Source organism: Cynocephalus volans, chromosome 3 (assembly GCF_027409185.1).
Source record: "Cynocephalus volans isolate mCynVol1 chromosome 3, mCynVol1.pri, whole genome shotgun sequence".
In the NCBI taxonomy this organism is placed as follows: domain Eukaryota; kingdom Metazoa; phylum Chordata; class Mammalia; order Dermoptera; family Cynocephalidae; genus Cynocephalus; species Cynocephalus volans.
This window is the reverse complement of record NC_084462.1, coordinates 68,189,869-68,214,861: the sequence shown is the minus strand read 5'-3', so window position 1 is coordinate 68,214,861 and position 24,993 is coordinate 68,189,869. Positions and strand designations below refer to the sequence as shown.

Sequence of the window (24,993 nt, the reverse complement as noted above, 5' to 3'; positions counted from 1 at the left end):
TACTCAATTTATGTTTCAATAACACATCCATTTTGTTGGATGCACCTGTATTGTCTATGGTTGCTTTCTCAATATAACACAAAAGTTAAGAGTATATAGTCCAAAAAACCTAAAAGACTTATTTATCTGGTCCTTTACAGAAAAAGTATGCCAAACTCTGCTACAAAGCATTAGTTCTCAAACTTTAACATCCAACAGAATCACAGAGAGGGCTTGTTAAAACAGACTTTTGCCCCTATTCCCAGAATTTCTGAATAAGGTAATGTAGGGCCCTTAGAATTTTCACTTCTAAAAAGTTCCCAGGTGATGCTGATGCTATTAGAAGGAAAGGAGGAGCAACACTTTGAGAAACACTGTTGTAGCGTATTCCATTGTATTTATATACAGCAACTTAATTACCCATTCTATTATTGATAGACATTACACTTATCCCCAATTTTTGGCCATTAGAAATAATGCTATTATGGGCCGGCCCGTGGCTCACTCAGGAGAGGGTGGTGCTGATAACACCAAGGCCATGGGTTCGGATCCCATATAGGGATGGCTGGTTAGCTCATTGGGTGAACATGGTGCTGACAACACCAAGTCAAGGGTTAAGATCCCCTTACCGGTCATCTTTAAAAAAAAAAAAAAAAAGAAAGAAAGAAATAATGCTATTATGACCATTTCCGCACAGAACTTTTGGTGCGCATTTATACATATTTTGAGAGTGAAAACACAGAATTATAAACCATACATGTTTAACCTCAGCAGATACTGCTAAACAGCTTTCTTAAGTGGCCACACCAATTTGCATACCCAACACCAAGTATGGTAGTTTCCCTATTGACATATCTCCCCAATGTTTGTATTACTGATCATGTTCAATATAGTAATTCTGATGAATGCCTAAGGGTACCTCATTGTGGTTTTAATTTCAATTTCCCTGATGAATAATAAGAGAAAAACATTTTCCTATGTTTACTGCCCATTTAGATGTCCCCTTTTATGGTATGCCTGTATTCATGATAAAAACTCTTAGCAAACATCCTTGCCTTGTTCTCAGTTTTAGAGGGAAAGTACTCAATCTGTTTCCATTAAGTATGATATTTAGCTGTAGGTTTTTTGTAGATCCCCTTTATCAGGAAGTACCCTTCTATTTCTAGTTTGCTAAGAGTTGGTTTGAAAAAAAAACACACACAGAAATGGATATGCAATATTATCAAGTGCTTTTTATACTTCTATTGAGGTGATGATCATGAGTTTTTTCTTCTTTGTTAGCATATAAATTAAACTGTTTGTTAAATGTAAAACACAGCTGGAAAAAAAATCTCCACTTGGTTCTGATGTATTATCTTTGTATATCCTTTTGAATTTTGTTTGCTAATATTTGTTCAGAATTTTTAAATTTATGTTTATGAGTGAAATTGACCTGTAATTTCCACTTCTTAATAATATCCTTGACAGATTTGGTTATCAATGTTATGATGTATTGAGAATTGCTCCTAAAATGCGTTGAGAATTGTCCCCTATTTTTCTATTCCACATAAGAGTTTATGTGTGCCTGCTGTTATTTCTTCTTTCAATGTTGGTAGAATTCACCAGCAGGACCATCTTGGCTTGCAATGTTCTTTATGGAAAGGTTTTTAATTACATATTCAATCTCTTTAATGGTTATAGAATCAGATTTTCTATTTCTTCTGTGTCAGTTTTGAAAAAAAAATTTTAATTATCATTTGATGTCTACTTACTGAAATAAAGTTGTTTAGTATAACCTATCATCTTTTTGCTATATGTAGGATCCACAACAATTTCCTCTTTATCACTGGAATTCTGGTTATTTCTCTCTCTCTCTCTCTCAAATGAATTTTTTTTTTTTTCTTTGTGGCTGGCTTGTATAGGGATCAAACCCTGGACCTTGGTGTTATCAGCACCATACTTCAATGAATTCTTGAGGGGTTTTATCAATATTTTTAGTCTTTTCAAAGTATTACTTTTGGTTTGGTTCACACTCTCCCATGGTATATTTCTTTTCTCTTTTATTTAATTTCCTATTTTATCTTTATTATTTCCTCCTTTCTACTTTCTCTTGGTTTCATTTGCTGATCTTTTTCCAATTTGTTGCGAGGGAACATTGATTTTTAACATTAAAATCTTCCAAGAGCTATAAAGTTTTACTCTAAGTACAGCTTTAGTTAGCCACATCCCACAGTTTAAAATGTAACATGTTCATTAAGCTCAATATATTATCTAAATTATTCAATGTCTATGCTATGTGGAAGCACATTTCTTAATTTTTAATCATACAGGTATTTTCCAGTTATCTTTTAGTTACTGGTTTCTGGTATAATTTCATTATGGTATTGAAACCTGTGTCATTTCAATCTTTGGAAATCTGACCCTTGCTTTATGGTCCAGCATATGAAGAAATTTTGTAAATATTCCATGTAAACTTGAAAAAACGTGTATTCTGCAGCTGTTGGTATAGTATTCTGTGTATAGTATTCTGTGTATAGAAAGTTTTAAAAAAACTTTCTATATCCTTACTGATTAGGTCTCAGGCCAGGGAAACTGGCATTCTCATCTAAAGGGCAGACAGTGCTGGATATCCACAAAAGCACCCATCCCATCTTCTAGAAGCTTTAGATCTTCTACACCCTTACTGATTTTTGAATGCTTGTTCTATCAGCTATTCAGCAAGTTATGTTAAAACATCCCACTATAATTGCATATACATATGTTTCTTCTTTTAGTTTTATTAATTTTTGTTTTATATATTTTGAGGCCATGTTATTTGGGTTTATATACTTCCTAATATATCATGAGATATTCGTTTTTATCTCTAGTAATGCTTAAAGTGTGATAGTAATCCAACTACACCTGCTTTTTTTGTTAAGGTTTACTAAATCTTTTTCCATTCTTTTACTTTTAACTTTTCTGTATGCTTATATTTAAAGTATCTCTCATAAGCAACACCAGTTTAGAAATCTTTAGCTTCTAGCTAGAGCAATTAGTCCATTTATATTTGATGCAATCACTGATATTTATGGGATTAAATCAACCATCTGTTTCTGCCCTCCCTCCCCTCATTTGGCACAAAACATGCCTGACATAAATCAACCAACTCCGTATTTGTTATTTGTCTTGTTGTCTTGGCATTTATTATTCTTTCTTGCTCTTAGATTGCTTGAGCTGTTTCACTTACCCAACATATTAACTTGAAACAGTTTTTGTATTATTTTATGGCTATTCTAGAAATCATTCTTATCAATGTCTAAAAGAAATAAAGCCTTCAATAACTCAGCAGTTAATGCAAAGATCTTAGAATACCTTAAATTCCATTTATTTCCTTCTTAATTATAGGGCATTGTTGTCATGTTTTTCAGTTCTATTTAAACATTAAACTATAAATGTTATTTTTATCTTTATCTAATTTAGTTAATATTCATTTAGATTCACTCACTTTTTTATAATTCTCATGATTTTCATTCCTTCTTGCACCTCTGGGCTATAATTGAGGATAAGTTAGCTACTGCCTAAACAGCATGCTTTAGTTTTAAAGAAAATATCCCATTGTCTTCTAACTTTCCCTGTTTCCACTGAAAGGTCTGCCAGTTTTATTGGTGCATGCTTAAAGATACAGATGATCCCTGACTTATGATGAATTGACTTAACTCTATAATGGTGGGAAACTTTCGTAATTTTGATGTACTTTAAATTTTGAATTTTGACCTTTTCCTGGGCTAGCAATATGCAGTACATAATCTACTCAACAATTTATTATAAAATAGACTTTAAGTTAGATGATTTTGCCCAACTGTAGGCTAATGTAAGTGTTCTGAGCACATTTAAGGTAAGCTAAGCTAAGCTATGACGCTCCCTGGGTTAGGTGTATTAAATGCATTTTTGACTTATGATACTTTCAACTTATGATGGGTTTATCAAGTCATAACCCCTTCATAAGTCAAGGAACATCTGTACTGTCTCGTTTCCTCTCACTGCTTTTCAGAACTATTTCATTTCATTTTTCATGGTAAGAAGATTTTTATTTGAAATACAGTCTGAGCAACATGAGTGTAGCCAAGAGGAGGAGGGGCTAGCCTGCCTGGGGCAGCAGCCTATCTAATGGCACAGAAGTAAAAATACAAACATTCAATGGCTGTGTGCCCCAAACACCAATTGTAAGGAAGGACAGAACAGCAGCAGAACAAAGACCCACCCACATCTCCTTCTGAAAGGGATCTAGCTCTCGGCACCTGCCTGCCTTTGCCACACTTCCTGTTCTCCCTGGGTTCCAAACAGAGGAGTGATGCAGAAACTTCTCCCACACAGAGAGACATGATAAGCCAATGTGACAATTAGTCCTCAGGACTATTTCTGGGGAAAAGAATCAGAGAGCCAGGCTGGGCAGACCTCACCCAGGGGGACTGTCAGCACCCCTCACCACTCTCCTTCTCAGGCTCTGAAGGCAAGGAGAGCTGGTGTCTGCAGGCAAGTAGAGATCTGAGAAATCCCCCAGCTGAAGGCAGCAACCTGGGGGCCTCCCAAAAGAGCACAGCCGCTGAGGGGTTTCAAGCTGAGTTGACAGCACTGGTGTTGGGCCACATCAAAAGCCTTGTGGACAATGAAGTGGTAGCTGGGGAAATTGGCAGAGAGGTAGCACAAGCCACAGAAGAGACACTGGACTTTGGAGCTGTCCATCTGATGCTGAGGTATGTGGCTCTGAAACTTGAGCTCTGAGTCTATGGCAATGTTACATTTTGCACACTAAAAAAGGGAGCTTGTGCCTTTGCGTGGAATAGCCAGTCATGCATTGCTGATGCCTGGAACATCCCCTTCTCTATTGACTGGTCTTTTCAGATGGATCGCCTGAGGGGAATGTCCACCTGGAGGACTGACTTTGGATGTCTGGCTCAAATCACAGTTTCTGATACCATGCATAAGGCTGATGTGGATCTCCAAGGAGAGAGGGCTGAGGAAAGCTGGAGCTGTCCTCTGTGCAGTACGCACAAGTGTAGAACTTCTTAATGTGTCACAGTTGTGAATGTGTTTGTGTAGGCTATTGTGGGTGTGCAAGGACTATTGACAGGGGTACTGCTTCCAAGTCCAACCGTGGCTCCTTTTCATCTGGGACACATAGCTCTGCTGATCGGGAACCCACTCCTGGCAGGTCCAGCCAGTGTTCCTCAGCCAGGGACTGGCTTCAGCTCTGTGATGAGCTTCAGGCCTGCCCCAGCACAGGGCAAGGAGCTGCCCTGAGCAGCCACATTAGTGGTTGGGGGCTCAGTGGGAACCTGAGAGCCAGGGCGGCTTGAGAATGCACCCATTGAAGACTGGACGCTTGGCAGCTCATCCACATTTCGGAGAACACCATGGGTGCTCTTGACATGTTGATTCAACTCTGTCTTCTGCACAAACAAGAGTGTACACTTAGGGCACTTGAAGATGCTACCTGTGTCTTGCCGACATTCTGGTACAAATGCTGCTGAATGTGCCTCTTCTTGTTGAAGACCACTTCATAGGAGCACTTATAAATGTACTGGGAGGGTCTGTGGGTCTAGGTGGTGTTCTGGGTGGCACTGTCGTCCACAGTGTTGCTGGAAGTCTTGAAGGCCATGGGACAGAATGCACTTCTGTGGAAAACCTGGCAGTCTCGCTCTTGAATATGACTTTTTAGCAAGGCCAAGATCAAGTGGATGACACCACAGTGGATGCACCTGTAGCCTATCTTGAGGGCAAAGTACAGGTAATTCTCCTTTATGTGGGTCTGGAAGTAGGCAGAACAACAGAGGACCCCACACTCTGGGCAGCAGGAGGGGGACATGTGTACATTAATCCGCTGGTGAGTACAGAAACTGCATTCATTGGGCAGCAGCATCTGGCATACCTGGCAAGTCAGCCCCTCAGTTTCCTCCATTGTCCTCTAGAAATGAGCAGCTAGGACCATGTAGTCCAGCACCTGCTTGTGACATTCAAGACATTTGACTGCATACCGGATGAGCCTCACCAGGTCTGGGTAGAGCAGCAAGGCTGGAGGAGGGGGCTGGCTCTGCCATGTTTCATTGTCTTTGGTTTACTACAAAGTTCCTAGGTATGACTGTCTTTGTATTTATCATGCTTTGGATTCACAGAGCTTCTCAAACAGGTGCTTGTTGGGATTTTCTTTGTTTGGAAGATTGTGGAACATTTTGAACCATTATCTCTTTAAATATGGCTTCTATCCTATTCTCTTTCTCTCAAACACATCTTTCCAGAATTCCTATGGCACATATTAGACCTTTCACTACACTTCATATATTTCTTATACTCTTTGTACTTTCCTTTATCTTCATTCATCGGGCTGAGTGTTTTCCTCTGGCCTATCTTCGAATTCACTAATTTTCTCTTAACCCTTATCTAATTAACTATTAAAAACCATCACTGTGTTCATAATTTTAATGTACTTTTAAGTTCTAAATTTTCCTAAGCTTGGAATTTTCTTTTTTAGTATTTTGTAGTTCTTTAATAAAAATATTACTCTTTTTAAAATTTCTTGAAGCCATAGTTACTTTAAAGTTCATGTCTGATAATATCATGATCTAAATCCTCTACAGTAGTTTATTGTCAAATTTCTCTAGGTTTTTACTGATGTTGGTTTGCCTCCCCCTGCAGCTCCCAATGTCATTTTCTTTTTCTTTTTTTGACTGAGTGCTGGACCCTGTACATGAAAAATTATAAAGGTAATTTTAGCACTAGGATGATCTCTTCCTCCAGTGGGAATTGAATTTGCTCTTCTTGGCAGGTAGCTAAGAACACTAAGAAATTCTACACTATTTTAACCTAATCAACAACTGAGATGATTTCGGAGTGAGTTTCAGTCCCTATGATGCCCGATTTATTTCTGGTTTACCTTTACTCCTAAGATGTAACCCTTTGTAAGACTCAACCTAAAGCCTATAGGAGTTACCAGGGACCTCCTCCTTGCCTTTGAATCAGGAGAAAACTCTGCTCAGCCCCTCAGCCCCGGCTCTTTTAAAATCAGCAACCCTCTACTAGAATAGAGAAATATCTCTAGGAACAAGCAGCCCCCAAATGCTGGGCTTACCTCCCTGATTTCCTTAGGCTCTGTAAAACTTCACTTATTTGAAGGAATGCTTTATTCCAAAGCATTCAAGTATATTTAGTTCAGTATTTTTGCTTGTTTTCCAAGGCAAGGTTAGTCATAGTTTTCTAGTCTGACATTACCAGAAGAAGGATGGAAAAAACAAACTTGATAGATTATGAACTCCTCAGATAAGATCCCTGCACTCTAAATTTTCTATCTTCAGTGTGTAGCACAGTGTCTGCCACATGACTATTGTTCAATTTACTGATAAATCATTGATGTGAAGAATAACTCTGAACAAGTAAAGGAAAGAAGGAGAGGGCAGTATTACAAATGATAATAGAAATTATCTCTGCAACTACCTAGATTCAAGGCTCAGAATCACTCAACCAGACTACTTCAACTAACTCACAGATTGTCCCCTTCACCTCTCTTCAGTCCATCTTCCACAGTTCCAGTTCAATTCCCCTGCTAAATATACTTTAAATAGCTCCTCACTCTCTATAAGAAAAATTCTAATCATCTCTACATGATATACAAGGCCCCAGATTGTAGTATATTCTCACTTTTGCCTAAAGTATCTGTTCCCCATTGATAATCTGGTGAACTCCAACTCACTATTCAAAACTATATTCCAGAATCACCCCTGGGAAATCTTTGAAGACTTTCAGGTAGTTCTAATCAACTCCATCCTTTGCATAAGTACTTTAGCTTACATAGATAGCATTTATCATCCAGCATGGCTAATATTACATTTCTCTCCCATCCTATGTGTCTATGTTCTCCTTCTAGACAAAATTTAGAACAAACCAGAGTAATCATATTCAAGATTCTTCCTACAAAATCATCTTTGATGCTTTATTTTTATCTTCTTTTTTCAAAAAAAATTTATGATCTTTACTGATTTTGTATTCAACTGAATTTAACAAATAATCACTGGTTACCCATCTCATACTAGGTACCACTGGTACACATATATAAGACACAATATATTTAAACTGCCTTAAATCTCTTATTCCCAGCAAATCCATTTTAAATGGAAAAATATGAGAACAGAACGAGAGAATAATACAGATGGGATGGCAAAGAGGTGTATGGTCTCTAAACTTTCCGTAAATTACATCCATGGCACACTGTCCAAAATTATGACATTCATGGTAGGAGGTAAATCTGGATCACCCCTCCCCAAGTAATTTTAAACACATTTTCTAGGAATTGCAAGGATTTATTTTTATACAATAGGTTTATGACCAAGGTATTTCTTGTGGCTCTTCCACATCTCATCTAGATTTCTACTTTCTTTTGCTCACAATAAGAGAACATCTTTCTCCTTCAAAAACAATTTATCCAGTCTTCTGTTTCATGATCCACAGAGCAATTATGTTTGACTTGTAAAGTACAAAACACAAGCAACAAAATGCATTCCTCTACCCCTCCCAACACATACATCTATGTATGAGGGATAAAAGACATGAAGTTGGCATGATCTAATTAAAAGAACACTAGACTGAATCAGGAGATCTAGACAGCAATCCCAGCTCAGGTTTTGGTTAAAAGCAAGAATTACAGAGCTAAAGTGTTAATAAGGTTTGAATAATGGCTTTAGGAGTCATCTGTAAAACTGAAATAAAAACAGTAATTGCCTGATAAGTAACCCTACTTACTAACACTAAGTAACACTAGTATTTAGCTAAAAGGTTACATGCTTAAAACTTTCTGCCATTCATCAATGTGGCCAGGACTAATACTTCTTGTGCTACTGTTAACCAGCCATTATACCCTTTAAGCAAAATAGAAGAGCTTACAGCTAGGACAGAGGGCAACAAGCTCCAATGATAGGATTTGATGACAGAAGGACCTTTTTCCCCCGTTTTATAGACCTGTTAGCTGTTGTTATCTTCCTATCCATTTTCCAGTCTTCACCATTTCCCCTAAGTTTAATGTGATGGGTGAACCCTGTTTCTGCCTACGTCCTTCTACACACACTGCAATTCTAGATTACAATCTCAACCTGTTACTGATTTCAAACTTAGTTTGATGAAAAAGCCCACATTTTGTCTGACCCTGCCTTTATCCTAATAATTCTCATAGAAACTAAAAGCTCACTCTTTATGTTAACATGATTCTCACAAGAAATATCCAGTTACCCATGTTGGTCTCTCCACACTGTCCTGTTTCCTTGTATCCAGACTCGGTATTGACTTGAGATTTACTAATAAGCTCCTCTATCCCATCCTACAACTAAGAGACCAAAGCAATCAACCATAATTAGCATTATACACAGTGACCATGTCCATGGTAGCAATTAAAACTCACTATCATCAATAACAACCCCAAACAAACCCACACATCTTTTCATTCAAATCTACACTCAAACAAACACATATAAGCAAATCTATTTGGGAATGATAAAAAAAGAAAACCCTATATGACACGACTCAGAAACTAAGCTCTGATTTGTCATTTGCTTACAATAATATGAGGACCAAAATATCTGTATTAAAATACAAGATTTAAAATGTCTATCCTGACTGTGACTTAAAAACTTGTGTGTGTGTGTGTGTGTGTGTGTGTGTGTGTGTGTGTGTGTGTGTGTGTGTGTGTGTGTGTGTGTGTGTGTGTGTGTGTGTGTGTGTGTGTGTGTGTGTGTGTGTGTGTGTGTGTGTGTGTGTGTGTGTAGAGGGCAGAATAAGCATATACATATTTAGGTACTCACTTGTTCCAATTTAAAGATATGCTGATTAAAGTAGTGTTGCAAACGTTCATTAGCAAAATTGATACAGAACTGTTCAAAGCTGTTATTTTCATAATCTTCAAACCCAAAAATATCAAGAACACCAATGGACAAAGTCTGTAAAGGAAGAGAAAATTTTGGTTAGAAAATGATGCTGAATTTGTTTAATGAATAATATCCACAATAGAAGTAAGAAAATGTTCAAGTCCTCCTACAGCAGTGGAGAGGGGAATGTTTTGGGCTAGTATTCAACCAAAACATAGCCAAAATAAAACCCATTTTAGCTCTCATTATTTTCATCCTAATTATAAAAATAAATCAAAAAATTTTAACAAATGTAATCCAGAGATTACTTTACAAAAATGTACAAAGCAGGGTTAATGGTCTGTTTATCTTAATCTCAGAAATTCCTAAACTGCAAGAAATCCCTAAGCTCAGAAATACCTAAACTCCATGAGGTTATGCAGAAATCAAAAAGTTACTTAAGTCAAGGGTTTGCAGAGCTAGGTTAGTCCTGGTTATGTCAAGAGGACCATGCAATTTTTCCTATTTTTACTTCAATATCCCAATAATGGAATTCTGCCTTAAGAACCAAACTAACAAGCGTATTTAATCAGTCATATACAGGCTAGGAATGAAACTAGATATCAGAACATGTGGTTTCTTAAAGTAAAAAATTTCTTATTTTTATGAAAAAAAAAAGTACAAGGTTTAAACTGTTGTATAGCTCTGAAAGGATTATAACAAAAAACAGCAATCCCTTCCTCATCCTCAATGTTTGCTCCCTAAAGTCAACAACATTCATTTAGCAGAATTAATCAAATACTTAGCATAGACCTTTAACAAAATCTCTTGCCGGAGGCAGCCGCTACTAGGTAAGCTGCTACTACCGCCAAAGGCCCCACCAGGGTCCTGAGGCCTATAGCCAGGAGAAGCTGAACCCAGCTGCACCAGGTAAAGAACACACCAAAAACACCATTTTCACATGGGTAGCCCCCCATAGCCACAAGTGCCATGGCTGCTGCAAAAGCGGGTAGTCTCTACAGAAGCAGTCACAGCCACGATGCAGATGGCATGCCAGACTCTCAATTGCATTGACACAAGGAGAGGAACCAGCAAAGGCCAAAAAAAAAAAAAAAGAAGAAGAAGAAGAAGAAGAGTTCCTCTCTCTCCACAAAGCACACTCCAGAGTAACAGAAGAAGCATGTGATTTACAACAATGGGGGAGGACTTGATCACACCTGTCTCAGTACTGGACAGATCATCTAAGCAACAAACTAATAGAGGAACAGTTAATCTATGAGATGGAGATAACAAATCTGTAGTTATTAGAGGGGGGAAGGGAGAGGGAAGAGATTGGACAAAGGGCATAAAGATGTAACAATGAATATGCTAATAAAAAAATTTTTTTTAAAAAGTCTTACCTTTTATCATTCATTACATCAATTTGCCCAGTATATATAACTTTGCCCTCAAATATTTTAGCTACTTGGTATAACAGATAAGTGCTTACTGTATTTCTGAATATTTCAGTTCTAGAAATTACCTTTCTAACTTCTTACTATGGATGACAGGAATTCAGCTCCAATACCTGCATACAAACACTATTCTTACCACCCCACCTCATTCTTGAAATACAACTGTATACTGGGCACACCAATGTAATGAATGGTAAAAGATAAGAGATTTTTTAAAAATTCTGTACTGAATATTTGTTTGATTAATTCTGCTGAATGAGTATAGGCCCTTAAGAAGAAAAATGAAAATAATGCCCTTCAAAAATGTCATTTTAATAAATTAGATTACAATTCAAATTAGTTTTATAACAGTGGGCTTGCACAAAGCATGAAAAATTAATGTAAGAACAATTTTATATTTAAGATACTAGGATTAAATAAAGATGACATTTCTAATCAGTTTGAAAATGTAGAATGTTCCATAAAGACTTGAGAAAATAAAACTAGACTTGAAATTATTAAATATCTATAACCTGCCATATGAAAAACAAATTCCAACCAATCAGGAAAAAAGCCTAAACATAAAAAATTAAATTCTAAACATATGAGAATAAATATGTTATAATCTTAGACTAGAAGAGGCCTTACTGTGTAAGTAAAATAAATATATAAAACCCAAGACTATAAAGGAAAAAAGTAACAGAACTAATTCCACAAAAGTTTAGAGTACATGGGCACAAAAACATATAACATAAACAAATCTTAAAATCAAATAACTAAAAGAGAAAATATTTGCTATATATATCAAACTATGAGTCTCCGTAATATCTACAATAAATAGCTCCTAAAAAGGAATAACAAAAAGACAATCAGTATAGCACAAAGATATAAAGAAATAATAAAAAGAGGAAATAAAATAAAGAAAACATGAGAAGACACTCAACTTTCATCTATCAATATCCTCTAAAATAATGGCAATAAAGTAGAATAGTTCCTCTTATCAGATTAGGAGATGTAAATACTGGTAACATCCAATGTGGGTAAAGGTGTACAGGAACAGGCACTTAGACATATTACTGGTAGAAGTGTAGAGTCTTTTTTGGAAAACAATATAGCAGTAGCTACCAATTTTTAAAACATATGTATCCTTAAATCTAGCAATTATGTTTTGAGGATTTTATCCCAGAGAAAAGTGCACAAAGTAAAAGAATATTTGTTACAGCATTGGTTATAACAATAAAATAAAAATAGTATAATTTAATGGGGGGATTTATAGTATCCATCATACTACATATTACAAAATTATTAAAAATAATGAGGTCCAGATATGTAAAGATATAGAATATATTTCAAGAGATCCTAGGTCAAAAAACACTTTAAAAAGCTTGAGACAATACAGATAGCATGATTCTATGTATATTTTTTAAAGCAACTCTATATATGCATGTCTTTGGAATGTAAATACACAAGGTAAAAGGCCTGAAAGACACACAAAAACTGTTCCTCTGAATAGGGCAATAAATAACAGAAGTAAAGATGATTCTTACCATTCTATGTAATTCTGTGTTTTTAAATTTCATGTATTAATCAGTTTATAAAAACAATTTTCAGGGAAAAATATATTATAATCCAATGACTTTACCTTGCTACTGTGCTCCAAATCTTTACTATTCAGAAGTGCATGGTTAATTCGAAAAACTATCCAGTCAAACAGGGCACTATATAGAGACTTAGCCATAGAGTTCCTCACTGTCACAGCCTGAAAAACAAACAAAAAAAAAGTTAGGAGTGAAAATGGAATTGGCAATAATCTGACTAAGATACAATAATAAGTGTTTTGCTCTCATTCAAGAAAAATAAACTTACTATCCTGAATTAGAAACTACTTTTTCTCTCAACATAAATAGCCTATAATTGAAGTTTTCTATATGTACTCATTAATGTAGTCCAACTCAGGGAATCTAGGCTAACATTGCCATGAAAGATAATAGAAACAAAATGTAGGTCACCCAGTTCAAAACATTTTTACTAAATACTGGGGTATATATTTCCCCTAGGAATGAAGGTATAATGGGAAATTTACAAACAAATGACCTTGCCAGTTAAAGTGAGGAAGAATAAAAGGCAAGAGTATCTATGGTATCCTACTCACAGTGTTAAAACATACACATGATACCACTATAATTACATTCCTAGTTCTTTAATCCAAAGTAAACTCTAGAATTATGCCATCCCCATACAGAGTAAAAATCCCTTCATTATGGAGCTTATTTATTTTTTCCCTCACTTCAACCTTTCTCCAGTTTATGGAAATTCTCTATACTATTGGCTCAATTTTCTGTAAGTATAAATCGTTTTAAAAAATAAAGTCTTAATTAAAGCAAATTCACCATTCAGAAAGCACTTCAACGCACATATCTTAGAGAATTGAGATCTGGCACTTAGAAGAATACAGATCCTAATAATTTACATATCTATTATCGAGAATCTTAGTTTGAAGCTTGTATATTCAGGTACCTGTTCATATCCCTGTTCTGATGTGTAGAGGAAATAGAGAGTAATGATTAAAAACTAGCATATCTTCCAATCCCAGTTTCTCTACTTATTCTAGCATTATACAGTAAGATCACTTAAAATCTTAGGCTATAGCTTATACATCTGTAAAATGAAGATAATACTACGATCTATCACATAGGTGATGAATTAACTTCTGAATATCAAGGGGGAAAAATCCTTTGTTTCTAGATCAAAAAATAATTATCTAAATAGGAAAGAAAAGACTGGTATCAAATTATCTTCAACACTAGAAACGTGAAAATAATTGGAAAATGTTTACAGAGTTCCAAGAGAAAAAAGCAATTCAACATGACCCTAGAATTCTATACTTTAGGCAAGTTATCAACAAAGTATCTTAAAATTGTCAAGAAAATCAATAGTAGAATTTATAAATAGTGGAATACCATTCTATTTTTCCCACGGGGGGAAAAAAATGAAGATAAACTGATCAAAATTCAGCAAAAGTAAAATACGTTTAAAGTAAATAAACAAGCCTAAGACAGAACAAGCATAAACATAATAGTTACCACAATAAATTTTAAAAATGGGTTAAATTTTTTAGTTAGGACCCAGGCATGGGGGGAGCTCCAGGCCCCACCCCCATGCCCTGAACCAGCACCACGCAGGTGAGCCCACTGGGGACAGCTGGCAGCTACACCAGCCAACAGAACCATGTGGCTCCACACAGCCCCTCATCCAGCCTCAGACCCAGGGGGGAGCACCAGCCTATGGTTCAAACCCATCGAGTTTGGCCCAGCAGAACTCCATGCGCTAGGGGCTCATTCTATGACCACAGAATCTAGAATGGGAACAAAGGTGGTTTAACAAAACTACCAGCACACCTACTGGCAAGCAAAGACAATTCACCCTCCACAGTAGCAACGAAGGCCACTCCACAGCCAACCTCAGTGTAGAAGAAGCAAACCCCCTACCAAATGACCAAGCATCAGTGAAAAAACACTAGAAGCACAAACAATCAAGAAGAAATGACACCACTGAAAGGATACAGTAATGCCCCAAAGTCAGACTCCATGGAACAGGGAATCCTTGAATGTCTGAAAAAGAATTTCGAGCAATGACCTTAAGAAAACTTGAAGAAATAAAGGAAGACTCAATTAGAGAACACAATGAAACAGGAAAAAAATCCAGAATATGAAAGAGGAAATCTACAAAGAGATTAATATCATAAAAAAGAGTTTAGCAGAACTTCTAGAAATGACTCACTCAATGAAATAAAAAACACAACTGAGAGCTTGAGCAGCAGGGTAGAGCAAGCAGAAGAAAGAATTTCAAAGTTTGAAGATGGTCTTTTTGAAATAAGTCAGGCAGACAAAAAAAGGAAAAAAGAATTTAGAATAATGAGGAAAACCTAAGAGAGATAACAGACAACCTCAAGCACTCTAACATCAGAATTGTGGGTATTCCTGAAGGGCAGGAGAAAGGAAAAGGTATTGAAAACCTACTTAAGGAAATAGTAACAGAAAACTTCCCAGGTGTAGGGCGAAATACATATCTTCAGATCCAGGAAGCTCGAAGGTCCCCAAACAGATTCAACCCAAAAAGATCCTCACCAAGACATATTGTAGTTAAATTCACAAAGCTCAAAGACAAGGAGAGAATTCTACAAGCAGAAAGAGAAAAGTGTCAGGTCACTTATAGGGGAACCCCCATCAAACTAACAGCAGACTTCTCAACTGAAACCCTATAGACCAGAAGAAAGAGGAATGATATATTCAAAATACTAAAAGAAACAAACTGTCGGCAAGGCTCTCCTTCAGAAATGAGGGAGAAATAGTGTATTTCCCAGATAAAAGTTGTGGGAGTTCACCACCACACAACCACCCCTGCAAGAAATTCTCAGAGGAGTCATTCATCTGGAATCTGAATAATGGTGACCATCATCACGAATACACAAGCAAGAGCAAAACCCACAGTTAAAACAAAAATGCCAGCTAGAAAGAAAAAGAAGCTAAATCTTTCAAACTTAAATTCCCAACTTCCCAACTCACATTGAAAAAGAGGAATAAAAGGGGAAATTATGATCAAAAGATATTTAAACCATCTAAACAGGTAGCAATTAAATGACAGGAATTAAACAACACTTCTCAATAACTACTCTGAATGTGAATGGACTAAGCTTCCCATTCAAAAGACACAGACTAACTGACTGGATTAAAGAGCTAGACCCAAGTATATGCTGTCTTCAAGACACACCTCACCTGTAAAGATACTCAAAGACTAAAAGTGAAGGAATGGAAAAAGATATACCATGCAAATAGAAACCAAAAACGAGCAGGAGTAGCTAATCTTATATCAGAAAAAATAGACTTTCAACAAAAAAACATTAAAAAAGACAAAGAAGGCCATTATATAGGATAAAGGGAACTATCCAGCTAGAAGACATAACAATCATAAACACGTATGCACCCAATACCAGAGCGCCCAGATATTAAGCAAACACACCTAGACCTAAAGAAGGAGATAGGACCTAATTACATTACTAGTGGGTGATTTGAACACCCCTCTCTCAGTATAGGACAGGACCTCCAGGCAACAAGTCAATAAAGAGACACAGGATTTAATCTATACCCTAGACCAAATGGACTTGGCAGATATATACAGAACATTTCACCCAACAGCTAAAGAATACACTTTCTTCTCATCAGCTCATGGTACATTCTCCAGGAGAGACCCCATATTAGGTCACAAATCTAGTCTCAGCAAATTTTAAAAAACTGACGTCATTCCAATAATCTTTTCGGACCACAATGGACTAAAACTGGAGAAAAACAATAAGCAAATCTCTGGAAGCTATACAAATACATGGAAACCAAATAATAGGCTCCTGAATGACCTATGGGTCAAAGAAGAAATTAAACAGGATATCAAAAAATTTCTAGAAACGAATGAAAATAAAGATACATCATACCAAAACTTGTGGGATACTGCAAAAGCAGAACTAAGAGGCAAATTTATTGCAGTAAATGCTTATATCAAAAAAATGGAAAGACTCCAAATAAGCTATCTAACACTATGCCTCAAAGAACTTGAAAAACAACAATCCAAACCTAAAGGCAGTAGACGGAAAGAAATAATTAAGATCAGGGCAGAACGAAATGAAATAGAGACACCAAAGCAATAGAAAAGATCAACAAAACTAAAAGTTGGTTTTTCGAGAAGATATACGAAATAGATGCACCATTAGCTAGATTAATAAAAACAGGAGAGAGAAGACCCAAATAACAAAAATCAGAAATGAAAAGTGAGACATTACAATTGACACCACAGAAATACAAAGAATCATTAGAGACTATTATAAATAACTGTATGACAACAAATTTGAAAATCTGGAAGATATGGATAAGTTTCTAGACACATATAAATTACCAAGACTGAACCAAGAAGAGATAGAAAACCTGAACAGACCAATAAAAAGCAAGGAGATTGAAGCAGTAATTAGCAATCTTCCAACAAAAAAAGTCTGGGTCCAGATGGCTTTACATCTGAATTCTATCAAACTTTTAAAGAGGAGTTAATACCAATTCTCATGAAACTGTTCCAAACAACTGAAACAGATGCTACTCTCCCAAACTCATTCTATGAGGCCAACATAACCCTGATACCAAAACCAGATAAAGACACAACAAAAAAAGAAAATTACAGGCCAATATCCTTGATGAACCTAGATAATAAAATCCTCAACAAAATATTAGCAATTAGAATATAGCAACATATTAAAAAAATTATACACTATGATCAAGTAGGATTCATCCCAGGGATGCAAGGATGGTTCAACATACGAAAGTCAATAAATGTGATACATCACATCAACAAGCTCAAGGACAAAGACCATATGATCATCTCAATAGATGCTGAAAAAGCATTTGACAAAATTCAACATTCCTTCATGATAAAGACTCTCAATAAATTAGGTATAGAAGGAAAATATCTTAACACAATAAAAACCATTTATGATAAGCCCACTGCCAGTATTACTCTGAATGGGGAAAAATTGAAGGTCTTCCCCTTAAGGACAGGAACAAGACAAGGATGTCCACTCTCACCACTTCTATTCAACATAGTACTGGAGGTACTAGCCAGAGCAATCAGGCAAGAGAAAGAAATAAAGGAAACCCAGATTGGAAAAGATGAAGTCAAACTTTCCCTATTTGCAGATGACATGATACTATATATAGAAAAACCTAAAGACTCTATCAAAAAACTCCTAGAGCTGGTTAATAACTTCAGTAACGTTGCAGGATACAAAATAAATGCACCAAATCAGTAGCATTTATATACTCAAATAATGAATTAACAGAAAGAGAAATAAAGTAAGCTCATTTACAATTGTCGCCAAAAAAATACGATACCTAGGGATCAATTTATCCAAGGAGGTGAGAGATCTCTACAATGAGAATTACAAACCACTTCTGAAAGAAATTAAAGAAGACACAAAAAGATGGAAAGATATTCCATGCTCTTGGATTGGAAGAATTAACATTGTGAAAATGTCTGTACTACCCAGAGTGATCTACAGATTCAATGCAATTCCCAACAAAATACCAATGACATTCTTCACAGAAATGGAAAAAACAATCTTACCTTTCATATGGAACAACAAAAGACCCCGAATAGCCAAAGCAATCCTGAGCAAAAAACAAACAAAGCCGAAGGCATAACTCTGCCTGACTTCAAATTATACTACAACGCTGTTGTAACCAAAACAGCATGGTACTGCTATAAAAATAGACATTCAGACCAGTGGAGTAGAATAGAGAACCCAGAAATCACTCCTCAGGCTTAAACCCATCTGATATTAGACAAAGGCAACAAAAATCTACATTGGGGAAAAGAATGCCTCTTCAACAAGTGGTGCTGGGAAAACTGGATATCCATATGCAGAAGAATGAAACTAGATATGCATCTCTCACCATACACTAAAATCAACTCAAAATGGTATAAGACCCGAAACTGTAAAATTACTAAGGGAAAATGTAGGTGAAACACTTCAGCAGTTAGGTCTGGGCACAGACTTTATGAACATGAGTCTGAAAGCACAAGCAGCAAAAGAAAAAATAAATAAATGGGACTATATCAAACTAAAAAGTTTCTGCACAGCAAAAGAAACAATCAACAGAGTGAAAAGACAACCTCCAGAATGGGAGAAAATTTTTGCCAACTATGAATCTGACAAGGGACTAATATCCAGAATATATATAGAACTCAAGCAATTATAAAGTAAAAATATAAGTGACCCAATTAAAAAATGGGCAAAGGAGCTGAATAGACATTTTTCAAAGGAAGACATACAAATGGCTAACAGATACATGAAAAAAAATGCTCAACATCACTAGTCATAGGGGAAATGCAAATTAAAACCACAGTGAGATACCACCTCACTCCAGTTAGACTGGCTATAATCAAAAAAACGGTGAATAACAAATGCTGGCAAGGGTGTGGAGAGAGGGGAACTACTGCACTGTTGGTGGGACTGTAAATTAGTACAGCCACTTAGGAAAACAATTTGGAGGTTTCTCAAACAACTACCAATAGATCTTCCATATGATCCAGCAATCCCTCTTCTGGGTACATATCCAGAGGAATGGAAATCATCATGTCGAAGAGATACCTGCACTCCCGCGTTTACTGCAGCTCTGTTTACAATAGCCAAGATATGAAACCAACCTAAATGTCCATCAATAGATGACTGGATAAGGAAACTAGTATATATACACTATGGAACACTACTCTGCCATAAAAAACAATGAAATATTATCATTTGCAACAACATGGATGAACCTGGAAAAACTTATGTTTAATGAAAAAAGCAAAGCACAGATGGATAAATACCACATGTGCTCACTGATATGTGGGAGCTAAGAGAGAAAGGAAGGCAGGAAAGAAAGACCACAGTAGTGCTATGACCCAACAGGGGAGGGAACATTCCTAGGGCTACAAATTGGAGTTGAGGGGAGGGGGGAAAAGGGAGGGAGGTTGGGGGATATTTGGGAGGGGACAAAGGGTACAAAACTAATTTCTGGTAATGGATATGCTCCCAGTATGAATCTGGTCTTCACATCACGGACAGGAGGGGGGACAATCAGCTTTGTATTTCATGAATATTCGTAATAAATAAATAAATTAATTAATTAAATATATAGAAATAAAAATAATATTCTTTAAAAAAATTAATTTCTTAGTTAAAACACACACACACCTTCAAATGGAACTAAAAACTAAAGCCTACCTATTTAGGATTATAAGAAGTATCATTTTCATAAAATACAGTAGTCAGACTCCAGATAAACCAATATAATACCTATTTACTCCATAAGTCCCAATGTTGTAACTCTGAGACCTCTTCTCTGAAATGCAGTCCTGCCTATCATGGCTTAATCTCAGTAAGTTCAAATACCAAATAATATTTTCCCACCCAAACAAGATCTCATTCAGTGTTTCTTATATCACTGAAGGTGCTGTGGTTTTGAATGTCCCCCCAAGCTCTTGTTGGAACTTAACCCCCAATATGGTGTTGAAAGGTGGATTGTAAAGACTATGCCCTCATGAATGGATTAATCGGTTAATGGTTTGATTAGTTATCAGGGAGTGGCTCTGGTGGCTTTAAGGACAGCAACTGAGCATGTAAAGAGCACTCTTGTCATACTCACCACAGGACACTACAGAAGAGTTCCCAGAACAGATGTGCCCCCTGGATCTTAGACTTCCCAGCCTCCAAAACTATATGATATAAACTTCATTTTTCTATAAATTACCCAGTCTTAGGTATTCTGTTATAAGCAACAGAAAATGGTCTAACACAGAAGGCTACCAATATTCTTACAATATAAACCAGAAACATAGGACTCATCATTAATATCTTTTTCTTCCTTATCTCCCATTATGCAAGTCCTTACTAAGTCGTATCAGTTTCGCCATCTAAATTTTTTTCTTTTTAAATCCATCCATGTCTCCCTATCAGTATGTCACCATTCCAGACAAAGCAACCATATTTCTCCTCACTACTACAGCCTCTGAACTTATCTCTCTACACCTACTCTTACCTTTTGTGTTAGAAAGAATCCTAAAATGGCCCCCAAGATTCCCATCCCCTGGTGCATAAATTCTGTATAAATACCCTCCCCATAAGTATGGGCAGAACTGTAACTATGATGGATTTCACTCCCATCATAGTTAATAATAATTATTAGTTATTAAGAAAGTATTATTAATGAATAATTAATTAGTTTATATGACAAAGGTGAAGGTATTAAAGATATAATTAAGGGCTCAAATCAGTTGATTTTTCAATTAATCAAAGAGGGATTATCCTGGGTGGTCCTGACTTAATAGAAGAAATCTCTTATAAAGGGACTGGGGTTCTTCTATCAGAGATTCTTCTGTCAGCCTTGAAGAAGTAAACTGCCATGTTGCAGACTGGGCTATACAGTAAGAAACAGCAAGCAGCCTCTAGTTGCTGAGAATGGCCCCTGACTAGCAACCAACAAAAAAACAGGTACCTCAGTCCTACAACCATAAGGAACTGAATTCTATCAACAACCTATGAACTTGGAAGAGAACCTCATGCCTCAGACAAGATCACAGACTTGATGGACACCTTCATTTCAACCTGGTGAGACCCTGAACAGAGGACCCAACTACCTACATCCAGACTCATGACCCATTGGAAACTGTCAAGATAATATGAGAGGCACCTTCAAAATATTCATGAAAAGATTTGTATTACTTTTTAATTCTATTTTCTCACTAACTTTTTGAAGTACCCTTGTATCTGTGTCATATTAGATCACTAACGTACACAGCTATAGAAAAGTGACGCATTCCTCATATTGATTCTTCACACTGTTGCCAGAGTTCTTTAAAAAACAAAACCTAAGAAACTTTTTTTGCTTAAAACATTTTAAGAGTTTTCCATTGCTCTTCAGATAAAATACTAAAACCCTTAAAGGACTGCTCCCCATTTTCCCCTAATGCCTAGCGTAGCACAAGAAAGGTTTTCAAATATTCATTAAACAAATAAATACACCAAATATAAAAAAACATTAAAAATAAAGCAGGGTTACAAAAATAATCTCAGAAAGTTGAAATTAAAGTTAAAACAGAAGTTAAAAATGTAAATAAACATAAAGAAATATTTTGCAATTTAAAAGTTTGTGAAATAAAATATAAAAGCATGGAACCTTTATATAAAATAAGGCAAAACTATTAAAGGTGTGTTTTTTTATTATTTAGAAGGGAGCTCTCAGAATGGGGGACTATAAAATTTGATTTTAAAATTTGATTATAAGAAATGTGGACTTGGAGGCACAGTTAAGGAGGGACCCAAAAAATGGGATAAATGGATCAATGTCAACCTAGAAAGAAACATTCTCTAGAGCTCAATCACAATTTCCCCACCTCTGTGTCTTCTAAACTTCTAATATCATATTCCTGGTATATTTTTATAGTAATTATTAGTGTTTGATTTCTCACCACTTTCATAAAATTACACTATAAAAAAAGTGGCTTTTCAATAATTTTCCTACCCTATACACCTTAGTGGTATAATAATAGCAACAAATCTCACCTGGGAGCCTCAGCATACAGATACTTAAAGCCATGGGACTGGGTGAGATAAGCTAAATAAAGAGTATAGAGAAAAGACAAGGACTATGTCCTAGGGTACTCACCTTTTAGAGGTTAAGAAAAGAAAAAGCAAGCAAAGAGAACTACAGAGGAGTGCCCAATGAAAAAAGTAAACCAGTGAAGTATGATGTGCTGGAAGATAACCGAAGAAACTGAATCAGGAAGGAATAATCAATTGGGCCAAATACTCCTTATTTATAATTCTACCTACCATCTATCCACCCACATTAATAATGTGAAACTTAAAAAGAGTGAAGAGATTAAGATCCTTGGAGAAAAATGCAAGCCTACTATTTAAAATCACATTCAACTTTTCAGGTATTCAGGTCAATGAAAAATTCACAACCAAGTTTCAAGGACCTATAAAATATCTGAATCAACACTTTTGTTGTCATTTTTATTTTATTTACTAAGAGAAAAAAAGACAAACACAAACTTCTAAAAATGTCCAGAATGCTTTGATTTCAAAGAAAATCTATTCATACCTCTGCAAGCTTGTATGGTAAAATAAGCTTTTCTCCCACGGTCACGGTCTTTCTCGTAACTAATGCTTCAAATAGCATCTCTTCTTTAACCTATACAGCAGAAAAGGAAATTCAATGTGTAAGATTTATGACAATGAGTTGAATTATTTTACTAAAAGCCAGACAGAGAAAAAAACTTAATGAAATTAGCAAATATACAATAGGAAAAAAAGGAAAGAAAGAATATACACTGGCAATTATGATATTGGCCAAGGTGGAATTTAAGTGTCCTACTCATCCCACTTCCCAAAAAAGAAAAAGAGAAGGTAAACAAGACAGTGAGTCTTCTAAATTTTGCTTTCTGATCATAATGAAGAAACATGTTTCATTGTGTAGAATATAAAAAATACAGAACAGTACCTTAAAACATTTTAAGACGATCAACCATAATCCCACACCTGGAGACAAGGACTAAAAAGTGACAGCATTTCTTGAAATCCAAGAATACTACAGTGGGTACTTATTCATGTTTCTGATGTTTACTTTTATTCACGAATGTTAAACTAAAATAAAGTTGTTGTTTCCTTTGTTCTCATTCTCTCCTCAGAGGAAAATACTAACATGAATTTGATATGTATCATTTCAGCCCATGTATTTATACTTTTATATACATTAAATGTATGCATAAATGCTATGTTATATTGTCAAATGTATTAACTCTTACTTGTATGATATCATATTGCCCATTTTTTTGCCCGTATATTTTTGAGATATAACTATGTTGATAATTTAGACCAAGCTTATTCATTTTAACTACTATATAGCACCCCAGCATATAAACATACTGCATTTACACTACTTACAATTTCGCACAATTAACTACAATGAATATTCTTGCACATGAGTTCAAGAGTTTCTTTGAAGAAAAATCTAACAGTGGAATACCAAGTTGTAGTCTACACATTTTCAGCTTTACAGAATATTACCAAACTACTGTATACAATTTTACAATTTGCTCTTACACAACAGCACTGAGAGTTCCTCTTTCTTCAAACCTTGACTATACTTGGTGTTAAAAGACTTTTGAATTTTGGCACACTGATGGCATGAAATGGTAAAACAAGGACATTTTATAAAAGCATCCAGACATAATAAAAATATAACATTCATAAAACTTCATGTAGACAATATAATATAAAAACATATCAAGCAGGGCTGGCCCGTGGCTCACTCGGGAGAGTGCGGTGCTGATAACACCAAGGCCATGGGTTCGGATCCTATATAGGGATGGCCGGTTGGCTCACTTGGGAGAGCGTGGTGCTGACAACACCAAGGCAGGGGTTGAGATCCCCTTACCAGTCATCTTAAAAAAAAAAAAAAAAAAAAAAAAAAACCATATCAAGCAAAAAAAATTACATTATAAAGAAAGATTGAGTTATAAAACAATAAAGGGAGGTATTACCCTGCCACCAGCAGTTTAAGACAGATCAATAATCTTTTAAAGGATGGTTTCAGACTACTGTGAATGAATAAATACCTAACAAATATAACACCATAAAGAACATATACCTTCTTTCAGAGCATCCATTGCTCAATCCTCAATTTCTAAAAACTGGAAATAACTTGAGGCACATTACCTTCACAAAAAGCAGTAAAACTAAAAATTAACCACCAAGTTTAAATACAAAACCTCAACCTTCTAGATATGTTTAAAATACTTTGAGGATCAAAAATAATACCAGATTACACAAAAATGACAAAATTAAGAAAGCTAAGAAAAAAAAGTGATAAAAACTGAAGTTGTACTGTGAGGTACATTTCTGCAATTATTAAAGGTGAACATTTAAAAATAAATGATCTATGCTATAGACTCAAGAAATTTTTTAAAAGAAACAAACATATGCTAGCAACAATGGGGAACAAAGATCACTTCCATATACTTTAGGGGACAATAGAAATAGGTACAACCACTGTGGAAAGTAATTTGTCAATATCAGTAAAGCTCAATGTTGTACATACTATAAACCAAAAATTCTACTTCTTGGTCTCTATGCTAGAATAATTCTTACACATGTT

At 35.7% G+C, this 24,993-nt stretch overlaps 1 protein-coding gene across 1 annotated transcript in view; it reads right to left on the bottom strand.

Annotated features, from left to right (window-relative positions):
• The window catches only part of MYO9A (myosin IXA), a 301,341-nt gene that overhangs the window by 208,214 nt on the left and 68,134 nt on the right, over nt 1-24,993 (bottom strand). The window contains exons 8-10 of the mRNA XM_063090574.1: nt 22,939-23,028; nt 12,897-13,013; nt 9,780-9,914 (exon numbers count right to left, since the gene is read on the bottom strand). Coding sequence (XP_062946644.1) covers nt 9,780-9,914; nt 12,897-13,013; nt 22,939-23,028 — 342 coding nt within the window. The remainder of the gene's footprint in view (nt 1-9,779; nt 9,915-12,896; nt 13,014-22,938; nt 23,029-24,993) is intronic.